This window comes from Felis catus, chromosome A2 (genome assembly GCF_018350175.1).
Source record: "Felis catus isolate Fca126 chromosome A2, F.catus_Fca126_mat1.0, whole genome shotgun sequence".
In the NCBI taxonomy this organism is placed as follows: Eukaryota; Metazoa; Chordata; class Mammalia; order Carnivora; family Felidae; genus Felis; species Felis catus.
This window is the reverse complement of record NC_058369.1, coordinates 20,884,702-20,897,459: the sequence shown is the minus strand read 5'-3', so window position 1 is coordinate 20,897,459 and position 12,758 is coordinate 20,884,702. Positions and strand designations below refer to the sequence as shown.

At 51.1% G+C, this 12,758-nt stretch overlaps 1 protein-coding gene across 2 annotated transcripts; it reads right to left on the bottom strand.

Moving 5' to 3' along the window:
* Nucleotides 1-98: 98 nt before the first annotated feature.
* Nucleotides 99-5,251, bottom strand: PPM1M (protein phosphatase, Mg2+/Mn2+ dependent 1M). 2 transcript variants are annotated; one of them, XM_023249427.2, is made up of 10 exons: nucleotides 4,891-5,251; nucleotides 4,095-4,218; nucleotides 3,704-3,958; nucleotides 3,123-3,235; nucleotides 2,711-2,795; nucleotides 2,486-2,604; nucleotides 2,261-2,324; nucleotides 1,924-2,031; nucleotides 1,666-1,814; nucleotides 99-1,295 (listed from the first exon to the last, which is right to left on the bottom strand). In XM_023249427.2, exons 1-10 carry the CDS (start codon nucleotides 5,112-5,114, stop codon nucleotides 1,151-1,153), a joined length of 1,386 nt encoding a protein of 461 aa, XP_023105195.2. In that variant the 5' UTR covers nucleotides 5,115-5,251; the 3' UTR covers nucleotides 99-1,150. The 2 variants fall into 2 exon arrangements, with proteins under 2 accessions (XP_023105195.2, XP_044906965.1); XM_045051030.1 differs by lacking the exon at nucleotides 3,704-3,958.
* Between the last annotated feature and the right edge of the window lie 7,507 nt (nucleotides 5,252-12,758).

Below are 12,758 nucleotides of genomic sequence, written 5' to 3'. Positions count from 1 at the left end.
TTCAACAAATACTTCTGAGCACCTGAGCTTTGGCAAGTGCTAGGTGATAACAGTCTTGTGGGGAAGGTGAAGAACCAAGCTGCTCATCAAACACCGAGTGACTTGTCTCCAGCTAATTCTTGCTTTATAGAAACTGGCATTCAAAACCAAGTTAAAGGCACCCCTTCTGGTACATCAAGCCCAGAGCTCACAGATGGTGGTACAGACCTTTCTGTTCCCTGGACCACAGTTCTCTCACAGGGGCTCACCCCATACCAGGAACTAGGGAGGCCCGCAGAGAAATGCAGTCCTGACTACAGGCAAACTTGCAAGGTGGAGCAAAGACTGATTCTTTGGAAAATAACAAGAAAGAGCAAAAAGTATACTATAATGTCAAGCTTTACAGCAATTCATGATTCACAAGGGCTCTTCCACACAAACATTTAACAATAGGGAGGTGATGGGGGGGGGCGGGGGCAACAAAACCAAAGGCATTGGGGCATCAGCTGAGGGCAGGGCTAGGGCCAGAGAAGAGTGGTCAGAGGCCATCCCCTGCTCAGCAAACTCTGGGATCCTCTTGCTTCTTTCTGTTCTGCCCCAACTTTAGTCCCAGGGCCTGTGCCTCACCTCCAGTGGCAGAGGGAAGCAGGGCAGGACCTGAGCTGGTCTCCCCAGGGGCTGATATCGGTTCAGCAGATAGGAAGCTGCCCACAGCTTTCCATAAGGCACCATGCATGGGCTTTGGTGGTTACTGAGTAGATACCCTGACATTTATGGTTTAGGAGACCTGAATCCAAACAGGCTTTTCTGCCCCTCCTGGCATTCTTAGCCAATGCCCTTAGTCCAGCTGTCCCCATCTGAGAATAACACTGGGCTGCTAAGGACCCTGTCAGAGGAGCCTCACGTGGGTTTCCTACGTTGTAAAGGGATGTTACCATTGATACTGTGCTCTTTCCTGCCTGCCAAAGAGGGGACCTGAGGAGCTGGGCTCTCCGTACTCTTCCAGCTTTGACTGCCTGGTATAAATGCTCCCCATGAAATGGGTGGGGTTGGGGGGTGTCAACCCATTGTGTCTGGTGGCAGGGCAGGTAGGCCTGCTGTGGACCATGGTGGAGGGACGCCCAGGCTACACCCGGCCCTGGAGTGGTTCTGGGATGTGGCGTCTGAATCCTCAGTGGCCACTGCTCCTTTGGCCCTGGCTGTGCAAGGGAATCACGAATACAGAGATGTCATCGTAGGACACCTGCCCTTCCTCTGTGAGACCGTCGTCCTTTCCCTGTGTGCTATGTATCAGCATTTGGGCCAGCTCCGAGAACCTGTAGGGACCAACTGCAGATGCACTTCGGGGCCAAAGCAAAGAAGCAAAGCCAGCCCTCGGAGAACTTGCGCACAGGGCTGGACAGACACATGGGGACCCAAACAATGCGGTCCAGCTGTGGGGCCAGGCAAGCCTCAAGCATGGGAGGGCCACAGGTCGGACCATGGAGATTTTTAGTCTCAGGGATTTCTGAACCCAGAGATTTTGGAGACCCACAGTCACCCCGCAGAGGCTTGAGACAGCCCCGATCCTGACCACCTGCCCTGAGATGAGTTCATTGTCAGTGCTGTCTCCTCAGCCATAGCTACTTCCTGGTGTTGCTGCTGGTACCGACCCAGGCACAGGCAGGTCCCCAGAAGCTACAGTACCTGTGTGGGTCCTCTCGGTTGCCAGGGAGGAAGCTCCGCACTAGCCGTGCCACCTGCTCATTGGATAGGACATCCCAGAGCCCATCAGTTGCCATGACAACCACATCCTCCTCCTGCAGCTCCAGCTGGTCCACATCCAGGACAGTCACCTGCAAGTTAAGCCTGAGGATCCTTAGCACTCCCTTCCCGGGCTCCTGCCAGCCTCATCGTCTGCCTTTCCAGGCAGACGGAAGCTGGTGTGGGCTATTGCCCACTCACCTGTGGGACAGAGAGCAAGAAGGGCTTGAGCTGAATGTTTGTGTCCAGGACTCTGAGCTGATGGTCTCCCAGGCCCCGGGAGACGGCCAGTGTTCCCAGTAATCGAGCCTGGGGACAAGGGAGATGTGAGGTGACAGCAAACAGCCCCAGAGAATGTGCAAGTAAAGCACACAGAAGTGTACTGTGGCCCTTGGGTGCCCTGGGTTGAGGGACAAACATCCTGTAGCCTTGGAGCAAACCCCATGACCCCAGCCACAGCCCCCAAAAGGGACAAAGGAGCTCCCACTTCTGCAGGGGGCAGTTTAAGAGGGGCTCTTAGAGGGTGCCATTCACTGACCTGTCTACCCTGCCCATGGATCAGTGGGTACTTGAGATCCGACTTCTCCACACACTTGTAGCTCCTACCAGGAGCAGACCCAGCATCAATCCAGGCCCTACCCACCCCTCATCTCCCTGCAACACAGAGCCCACCCTGCCCGTGGGGAAGAGGACTGCCCCAAGCCCACACACTGGGCCTGACGCTAGGCCTCTCCCCACTGTCTCCCAAACCCACCCCGCTCACCAGCCTCTCATGTGGTAATCCCGGAACAAAACCTTCTGCCCTAAGTCATCCCCCTTCAGTCGCCGAGGGAACTCCAGTCGGGTGAACTCACCAGCCAGAAGCTCAGGGTAGACAAAGGCCTGGGGGTAGGAAGGCATGCTCAGATGAGGCTCTCTCTGGTGGCTTCTGGTGACCCTAGATTCAGGAGTTGGGGCTCCATAACCTTCCTCTGCCAAAGGCACCTACCAGCTGCTGAATCCGCTGCCGCTCAGTCTCCGGGGTGAACTCAGAGCTCAGGGGCCGAACCTCATCTTTCCGTACCAATATGGCCCTGGATGGGGTTGGGGAAGAGAGGGAGAGGCCTGTGGAGCAGGCTCCACCCTCACTCATGGCCTTTCCCAGCCACCAGGGACCAGCTCAAAGCCCCCCATGACTACCGACAGCCTGCAAAGTAAAAGCTCAGCCCTTGGGCCTGGCGCTTGAGCTGTCTGCCCTCCCTCAGATTTGCTGTCCTCTCATACCTGACACACCAGGTACACAAACAACTCAGCCAGTCAATCCCTACTTCCATCCCTCCACGTCCAGCCCCCTTTCACTGTCCCCACCACCTCTGGTGCCCGCCTGCCGACCCCACCCTGCCTACCCTCCAGGTACTCACCTGCTATCCCCGGCATTGGCCACATACAGCTTTCCCTGCAGGGACACAGCCACCAGGGCTGTGCAGCCGCCCACCTGGCCTGAGGCCTCCAGCTCCCGCCCGATCACCTCATCCTGGGGCAAACCGAGGCCACTTTAGCTGCTGCTTGTACTGCCACCATACCACTCTGTCCCCGATCCCCACCCTACCATTCACTTCCCCACCAACAAGCCTGGTAGTCCCACCCAACCCAAAGTCTGGCTATGACTCCAGGATCCCTGTGGTTAGGAGATCTAGATGTATTCCTTGGGAGGGAGGGAAGTCCTATTCAAAACTGAGGAAGGGAAACCAGCCCCTGCACCAAGGACCATCAAAGGTGCACAACGTAGGATGCACAGGTAAAAGCCCCTAGCACATACTAGGCACTGGATAAGTGGGAGGGGTTAGTGATGGCAATGATGACCATTACTAACAAACCAACCAACCCAATCTTGTCCTTCCAGTGCAAAGATCCAGGGAGACCACCACTGTGTGCAGGGACGCTCCACAACCCAGTGTCCCACAGGTGCCCGGTCCCTTCCCCAGCCAAAGGCCACACTCACACATTCCTGGAAGGCACTCTCCAGAGCCCCGATCACCAAATCTTCCGCCCTAATGCCCTTCTCTTCCACAAACTGGGGATCACTGGGACAGATGCTGTGGCCGCTGAGGTGCATGGGGGGCTGAGTGGCCACCATGCCCTCTACCACGGCCTCCAGCTGCCGGCGGAGGCAGGAGTGCAGGGTGTTGGCAGCCAGGATGGCTGCAGCTGGCCCACCATGCCCATCAAACAGTGCCCAGTAATGACCTGTCAGGAACTGTACAGGAAGGGCTTGGTGTCAGGCTTTGCCTGGCTTCCCCAGTTGTCCCCCCACCTGGCATGGGAAACTAGAGCAAGAACCTGCAGTCCCGGTCCCAGCCTGTTAAGACCGGCTCAGGCCCAGTTGCACTCACCTCCTCTGGGCACGAGGTCAGCCACTCCTGGTCCTCTTCAGCCCCAAACTCACATCTCCGGATGCACAGCTGCCCACAGGCTGCCTGATCCTCATTGAACTCAGATTTCTCCGCATTGATGATCCTGAGGCCAGTAAGTGATCAGAGACCCTTCAGGGACACACCCATGTCCCCACCGGCAGAGACCAAAGCTGGTACATAGAGGGAGGAGCCCTACCTCTGAAGCAGCAGCCCCTATGCTGTCCCTAACACACACCTGGACAAACATAGTGTAAGTTTCCTAACTGTTCAGTAACCTCAGGGTAAGGCAAAACTCAGGGCCCAGCGCCCCTGTGCTGACCTGGGCTGAGAGGTGAGGGTGCGGCTGTCCGAGGAGATCTGGGGCTCCTTTGCCAATCCTCCCCCCCATCTCGGCCAGATTCCCTGTCCCATACAGCACAGGCCACAACCCAGGGTGAGATGCTGCGTGCGTGTGAGGGGTATCTCCAAAGCCCGCGCGCAGTGTTGGAACTCCACCCAGGGTCCCTGTCTCATCTTGGAAGCCCCAGAGGTGCAGGTCCTTCCCAACTAGTGAGCCTCTCTGAGGGAGGCTGGAGTCCCCAAGAAAAGGCTGCGGTGGGACCGGGGGAAGGTGTCAAGAGTCCCAGATGAGGGCAGAAGGGAGGTAGCCACAAGGTTGGGGGACGGGAGCACTGGCTCAGCTTAGGCTGTTTTCCAGGACGGCCCAGCAGGGCCGGCACGGAGGCCCGGGATCGGGGTGGAGGGGTGGGGGCGGGGGCCGCGACGGGGCACTCACTCGGCGTAGCCTGCGTTCCAGGGCAGTGCGCGGCCCCGCGCTGGACTGCGCACGGGCCGGACGTCGGGGCGGCGCGGAGCGTCGGCGGTGCCGGGGCCCGAGCCGGAGCCGCGCAGGAAGCGGGGCCGCCGGTAGGGCACGGGGCTGGAGCGCGGCCTGGGCGGCCGCGGCGCGGGCAGCGGACCCCCGGGCAGGAAGCGGCGCCGGAACCAGCCGGCGGACATGGCGCGGAGGCAGGGGGCTGCCGCGCGGGAGGAGGAAGCGGGCCGGGGGCGGGGACGGGCCGGGTAGGGGCGGGGCGGCGACGCCCCCAAACGCCAGCCTCCCGCGGGGAGTGCACGAGCGGCCCGGGCGCCCTCGGGCTTACCGGGGCCCCTGACGACCCCAAGAAGCAAAGGCTGTTGGCAACCCCACTTCACAGGCAAGAACACTGAGACCTCCAGAGGCGAAGTGGCTTGCCCGCGTCACGCAGCCACCCGAGCGGGCGTAGTGCTGCGCCACACGCGTGGGGTGGTGGCCTTTGCAAGGGGAAAAGTCCTCCTCGTCACCCAGCGAGGTGATGGGGTCATTCCGAACGTAGCCGAGGCCTGGAGGCTGGGTCCGCGTCCGTGGGGGAGCCTCCGGCCTCCTCCCGCTGGGCCCGGACCTTGCGCAAGGGTTAGATGGGAACAGGATGTGCCTGGAGGTGTCAGACTGACACGTTGAGTAAGAGTCTCAGAGCACAGGGTTCCCTCGGGCGGCCCTTCATTTCCCGCCCATGCAGCCTGCCACCGTCCACCCCCACATGAGGCTTGGTGGCCACCCTGGCGTTCCTCAACCTGAGACTCCTCTCCACACTTCAGGGACAGCCTCCCAAACCACTGCCCCTCCAGTCAAGATTTCGTCTCTGGACAGACAGCAGGATTCTCACTAGAATGTTCGTGACTGGTAGACAAGAGGAATTCATGGTCCCCAGAAAGCTCCAACCAGTCCAAGTTCAGACCTGGAACTAAGGGAAGTGAAAGAATTCATCCCTGCTGGAGGCAAGATGCTGCAGTCTCTTAACCCCTGACCGGCTGTCACCGTGCGGTCAGCAGCAGTGTCTCCCTTCACACCTGCAAGTTAACAGAGTGCTCTGTCACCCTTCTGTCACTTAAGCCCAACTCCCTGTGCAGCACTGTTATTTCTGTCTCTTGAGGAGGACTCTGAGGCCCACAGAGGGGAAGTGTCCCGATGCCCAGGGCTCTGCTGTTTCCATTATGACAGTTCAGCTGACTCAAACTCCCCACAGGGGATTTCTCTTCCCCTTTCCTCTTCCAAAAAGGCAGGCTTGCCAACTCAAAGCCCCTGAGGCCCATAGCCCAGGGTCCCCAGGGAGAGCTTCAGGAGGAGTCCCTACCTTTGTCTGGGCTCCCAAGCCTAGCACATGCTCACATGCTGGGTGCAGCAGTGATGGAGGTTGAGTCCCAGCTCTGATGGCGAAGGCCTGGTGGATGGTGCTTGTTCCAGCTGGCAAGGGGGTGGAGGCAAAATCAGAGAAAGCTTCCCGAAGGACACCTGAGCTACGGTCTATCACCGGGACAGAAATGGACCAGGGACCCAGGGTGGGGCAGGCCCAATTCAGTCTGTGGGGTCACCTCTTCATCCCTACCAGCCAACAGCTCAGAGGTTTTTAGTCTAAAATGAGAGGAAACAACACAAGCACAGTCTTTTCTCCGTGCCAGTGCCTTGGACTTCGTGGGTGGGATGAATCCTGTCCTTTGAAGCGTATTCAGAGAAGCTCCTGAGATGTCACAGGTGGTCTGTCGCTCAGTGTAGCTGTGGAGCCCTATGGCAGTCCCTTCCTCCCTGTTCCAAGGAGGCCTGAGTGTCCCTTCAGTGCCACCGAGGCTCCTCTGGCTTCTAGGTGGCTTCTGGGAGCCTCTGCTCTGGCTTGGATCCCAAGGCTGACTTTCTTAGTTTTCGACCTAATTTTGCTGAAGCACATCCTCTAACAACTCTCCAAGAAAGGATGACTGGAAGGTCATTTCCTGGATCCTCCCAAGTCTGAAAGGGTTTGCCTCAAAAAAAAAAAAATTTTTTTTTAAAGTAAGCTCTACACCCAACATAGGGCAAAATCCTTTGTTTTTGACTGATATTTTAGCTCAGAGTCTGACTTCTCTGTTCATTGTCTTTTGACTGTTGCTTCTGCTGCAGTCTAGGGCCCCTCTCATTCCCAGACCTTTAGATTGGTTGTTTGCCTTTTTCCTTCTCCAGAAGTTTCTAATCTCTTCTGTCTCTGGTGTCTGAAATTGTAGGGGAGGTTCCTTGGGGTGGGTCTCTCTTCATTCTTGGGCTGAGCCCTCCCTGGGAGCCATGCAGCCCCCCACTTCCCAGTGACACCCTTCTCCTAACTGTTCCAATGAACGCAAGCTTGCCCCGCTCCTGGCCTGACACCTCTCCTCAGCTAACTCCGTCCGCATGTGACAGTTTGGGGTGGGGAGGAGCAAGTTTAGCAAAAAAGAAAAAGATTTTTATGCTACATTTTTTTTCACTCACAAGGAGAATAGTTTTTGTTGAGTCCCATGACTTAAAATTCAAAAGGTGGGGCTCCTGGCTGGCTCATTTGGTGGAACATTCGATGCTTGATCTTGGGGTCGTGAGTTTGAGCCCCACGATGGGCACAGAGATTACTTAAAAAACAAAAACAAAACAAAAACTTTTTAAAAAACCCACAAAATTCAAAAGGTGTAAAGTGTATTTAGTAACAAGTCTCTCCCACAACCCCATCCCCTGGCCATGCAGTTCCCCTCCCTGGAGACATCTAATATTACTAGTTTCTTGTGAATCCTTCCAGAAGTGCCAGGTGTTCCGTAAAAATTCAAGCCAAAAAAAAAAATTACCTATAAGACAAGAAATAATGAGTGTTGGCAAGGATGTGGAGAAAAGGGAACTCTTGTGCACTGTTGGTGGGAATGTAAACTAGTTGCAGACACTATGGAAAACAGTATGGAGGTTCCTCAAAAAATTAAAAGTAGAACTATCATATGATCTATCAATTCCATTTCTGGATATCTATCTGAAGAAAGTGCAATCAACATCTTGAAAACATATCTGCACCCCCATTTTCACTGCAGCATTGTTTACAACAGCCAAAACATGGAAACAACCAAAATGTCTACTGTCAGATGAATGGTTAAAGACAATGTGGTACACAACCACACACACAGGAATATTATTCAGCCATAAAAAAGAAGGACAGTCTGCCATTTGCAACAGCACAGATGGACCTTAAAGGCTTTATGCTAAATAAGTCAGACAGAGGAAGATAAACACTGTATGATCTCACTTACATGTGGAATCTAAACAAAATTTCAAATCCATAGGCACAGAAAATGGACTGCTTGTTGTCAGAAGTGTGGGGGCGGGGTGGACAAAATGGGTGAAATTGGTCAAAAGGTATAAACCTTCAGTTATAAATAAGTGCTGGGCGGGGGCACCTGGGTGGCTCTGTTGATTAAGCATCCAACTTCAGGTCATGGTCTCAAGGTTCATGAGTTCGAGCCCCATATGGGGCTTTCTGCTGTCAGCACAGATCCTGCTTCATTCAGATCCTCTGTCTCCTTCTCTCTGCCCCTCCCCTGCTTGCTCTCTCTCTCAAAAATAAATACATATTAAAAAAAATAAGTTCGTTCTGTGGGTGTAATCTATAGCATGGTGACTATAGTTAATGCTGCTGTATTGCATATTTGAAAGTTACTAAGACAGTAGATTTTAAAAGTTCTCATAAGAAAAATAATTATAACTATGTGTGGTGATGGATGTTACCTAAACTTATTGTGGTCATTTCACGATATATACAAATATTGAATCTTGTTGTACACTTAACACTGATACAATGGGATTTGTAAATTGTATCTCAATTTAAGTAATTTAAAAATTACATATATATAAAATCTTTCCTTCTCCCCTCCTTTTCTTTCCACAAATGATAGCATACTCTGTGCCATATCCTATACTTGAAATTTTCATAAAAGATACCTCTTTTTTTGTTAGTCCTCGAAAAGCTGCCTTATTGTTAAGGTTACAGAGTAGTCTCTGCAAAAATGCAGACTTTATGTAGCTAGCCCCCCAGTGATGGACATTTAGATTGTTTTCAGTTATTTGCTTTACAGTTTTTTTGTGGGGGCGATATTGGTAGGATCAGTTCCTAGTAATGTAATTGCTGGGTCAAAGGCATTTGTTGTTCATAGCAGCACCATTCACAATAGCCAAAAGTGGAAACAACACAAATGTCATCAGCTGGATGAATGGATAAACAAATTCTGGTATATACGCACAATTATGGAATATTATTCAGCCATAAAAAAGAACGAAGTACTGATATGTGCTACAATGTAGATGAACCTCCAAACAATTATGCTAAGTGAAAAAGAGCCAGATATAAAAGGTCACATGTTTTATGCCTCCATTCATATGAACTATCCAGAATAGGTAAATCCATGGAAATAGAAAGAAGACTGGTGGTTGCAGGGACCGGAGGAGGGAGGAATGGGGAGTCACTGCTTAACAGGTACGGTTTTCTTTTGGGGTGATGAATTTTTTTTTTAAATAGGCTTCACACTCAGCACAGAGCCCAATGCAGGGCTTGAACTCACAACCCTGAGGCCAAGACCTGAGCTGAGGGGAGCCTGGGTGGCTCAGTCAGTTAAGTGTCCGATTCTTGACTTCGGCTCAGGTCATGATCTTGCGGTTCGTGAGTTTGAGCCCCTCATTGGACTCTGCACTGACAGTGTGGAGCCTGCTTGGGATTCTCCCTCTCTCTCTCTCTCCCTCCCTCTCTCTCTGCCCTTCCCCTGCTTGTGCTCTCTCTCTCTCAAAATAAATAAACATTAAAAAAAAAAAAAAAAGAGCTGAGATCAAGAGTTGAACACCTAACCAACCGTGCCACCCAGCACCCAGGCACCCCAATGAAAATGTTCTAGAACAGGAGATGGTGGTTGCACAACATAGTGATTGTACTGCCTTGATCCCTTTAAGATGGTTAATTTTGTTATGTGAATTTCACTTCAATTAAAAAGGGGGAGTATACACATTCACAATTTTGTAGATATTGTTCTACATGAAGGTTTACTCTTCCATCAGCCTATTTTCCCATAGTATTTCATTAAGGTTTTTAATCTTTTTCTATAGATAAAAATATGGAAGTCTAGTTTGATTTCCATTTATCTTATTAAGAAGGGATAACCAATTTCTATAGGTCTGAGAGACCTATTTGTATTTCTTTTTCTGTGGGTAGTCTGTACTCTTTTACCCCATTTCTTAGTGAGATTTTGGGGTTTTTTCTTATTGATTTATGAGAGCTCTTTATTTATTTGTTTTAAAAAATTTTTTTTTTCAACGTTTATTTATTTTTGGGACAGAGAGAGACAGAGCATGAACGGGGGAGGGGCAGAGAGAGAGGGAGACACAGAATCAGAAACAGGCTCCAGGCTCTGAGCCATCAGCCCAGAGCCCGACGCGGGGCTCGAACTCACAGACCGCGAGATCGTGACCTGGCTGAAGTCGGACGCTTAACCGACTGCGCCACCCAGGCGCCCCAGAGAGCTCTTTATTTTGAAATGAGTTACAAGTATGTTGTTTGTAGCCAATTACAGTTTATTGTTTGTATTTTGACTTTGATGGTGGCTTTTTCCATGTAGACTTTTAATTTTTTAATGTTTATTTATTTTTCAGAGAGAGAGAGAGAGAGAGCAATTGGAGGAGAGGCAGGAGAGAGGGGACAGAGGATTTGAAGTGCACTGACAGCAGGGAGCCCAATGCGGAGCTTGAACTCAGAAACCATGAGATCACGACCTGAGCCGAAGTCGGACGCTCAACTGATGAGCCACCCAGGCACCCCTAGACTTCCAATTTTTTTTTTAAATTTAATATAAATGAATTTACATATTTTATTTTTTTTTCTTTTATGCCTTTTGAGTTTGGTGACATACTCAGAAGGCCCCCTTCACTCCAAGATTCTACAAACTTTTCCCTTTTTTCTTCAGTATTTTTATAGTTCACTCTTGTTGTTTTTAACATTTAAACTTTTGATCCACATGAAAAAAACAGTATGTTCTAATAATTTCGATGGCTGACTCTGTGTTGAGAAACATCAGAAAGAATGGAGCAATCAACCTGTTTCTGGATACTGTGTTCATCCCAGGACTCATCTGAGGAGCCATGTGCAGCTTTCTCATCTTTCTGCCTGAAACCAGATCTCAGCCAGAGATGGAGTCTGTTTGGGTGCTCTGCTGGCCCTTGGGCTCCCTGCCTGCATCCCAGGCTCTGAAGCTGAGTGGGACTGTCTCCCAGTGCGTTTCCTTCCCTGGTCAAACCTTCATCATTGAGGTGTGAGATTGTGATGGAAGGCTCAAGGGCCACCGAACAAAAGGATTTCTCCTCCTTTGTTCCATATCTTGAGTATGGAAACTCAAGGAAACTAAGGAAACTAACCTAAGGAAACTAAGGTTCTTGTGGACACTCACTACCTTGTCAACCTGCATCAAATCACTTCATCTCTCCAAACCTCAGATTCTTCAACTGTAAAAGACAGACAATAACACCTATCTCCTAGGGTTGTCAGGAGGATTAAATGTGTCCAGTGCATAGTAAGTGTGCAACATAAAGACTCTAATTATTTGTTTTTTATTTTTTTTTCAACGTTTATTTATTTTTGGGACAGAGAGAGACAGAGCATGAATGGGGGAGGGGCAGAGAGAGAGGGAGACACAGAATCGGAAACAGGCTCCAGGCTCTGAGCCATCAGCCCAGAGCATGACGCAGGGCTCGAACTCACGGACCGCGAGATCGTGACCTGGCTGAAGTCGGACGCCTAACCGACTGTGCCACCCAGGCGCCCCAACTCTAATTATTTTTAAGTGAACTCTATGCCCAACATGGGGCTTGAACTCATGACCCTGAGATCAAGAGTTGCACGCTCTACTGACTGAGCCAGCCAGGTGCCCTGAGACTCTAGTTGTTTATTCATTTGTTTAGTTGGTAAATAATTCTGAACACTTACCAATGCTGAGCACTGTTCTAGGTGTTGGGGATACAGCAGGAACAGAACTTAACTACTGGTAAAGGGAAGACAATAAACAAATAAGCAGGTAAGTATATGTATCAGGCAGTGATGGGGAGCCTGGGTGGCTCAGTCAGTTAAGTGTCCAACTCTCGATTCCAGCTCAGGTCATGATCTCACGGTTCTTGGGTTCAAGATTAGTGTCGGGCTGCATGCTGATGGTGCAGAGGCTACTTGGGATTCTCTATATATATCTCAAAATAAATAAACTTAAAAGAGAGAGAGAGAGAAGGGGAGAGAGAATGATGTAGGCAGTGGTAAGCCAGGCAACAGGGAGACCTTACAGTTAAGGTAGTCACAGTTCATTCAGTGATAGACATTTCTACAGGGAACATAACTTTACTGTTTTTCATTAACCTGTTTTCTTGGCTAATTCCTGTTTCCAAGAAGTTGATGCTCTTATGCTTCTGTGGAATTGCCAAGTGCTCTGATGGAAGTGGCCAGGTCTGAGAGCTGATGTAACTGTTGGCTCTGTGTTGCTGTCCCATCTGTGCTGTGGCAGGGCTGAGTTGGGGACCTGCCTGTGAGCTATTCTCCCAAGGGCAGGCTGTGAGGCCACACAGAGTTTTTAGTTTCTATTGTGAGTTCTGGGGTCAAGGTGAGCACTACACAGGTCCAGTTTTCAGGGTGTGCATAGGAAGATAAATAAGAAAATACTTCAATTGTGTTTGTTGTACTCTCAGGAGATGAGAAGCCCAGGGCTTGGGGCACACAGAGGAGGGCGCAATGCTACTTATTCAGCATGGGGTAGTGAGACAGTGAGCAGGGAGTTCAAGCTGGGGCCAGA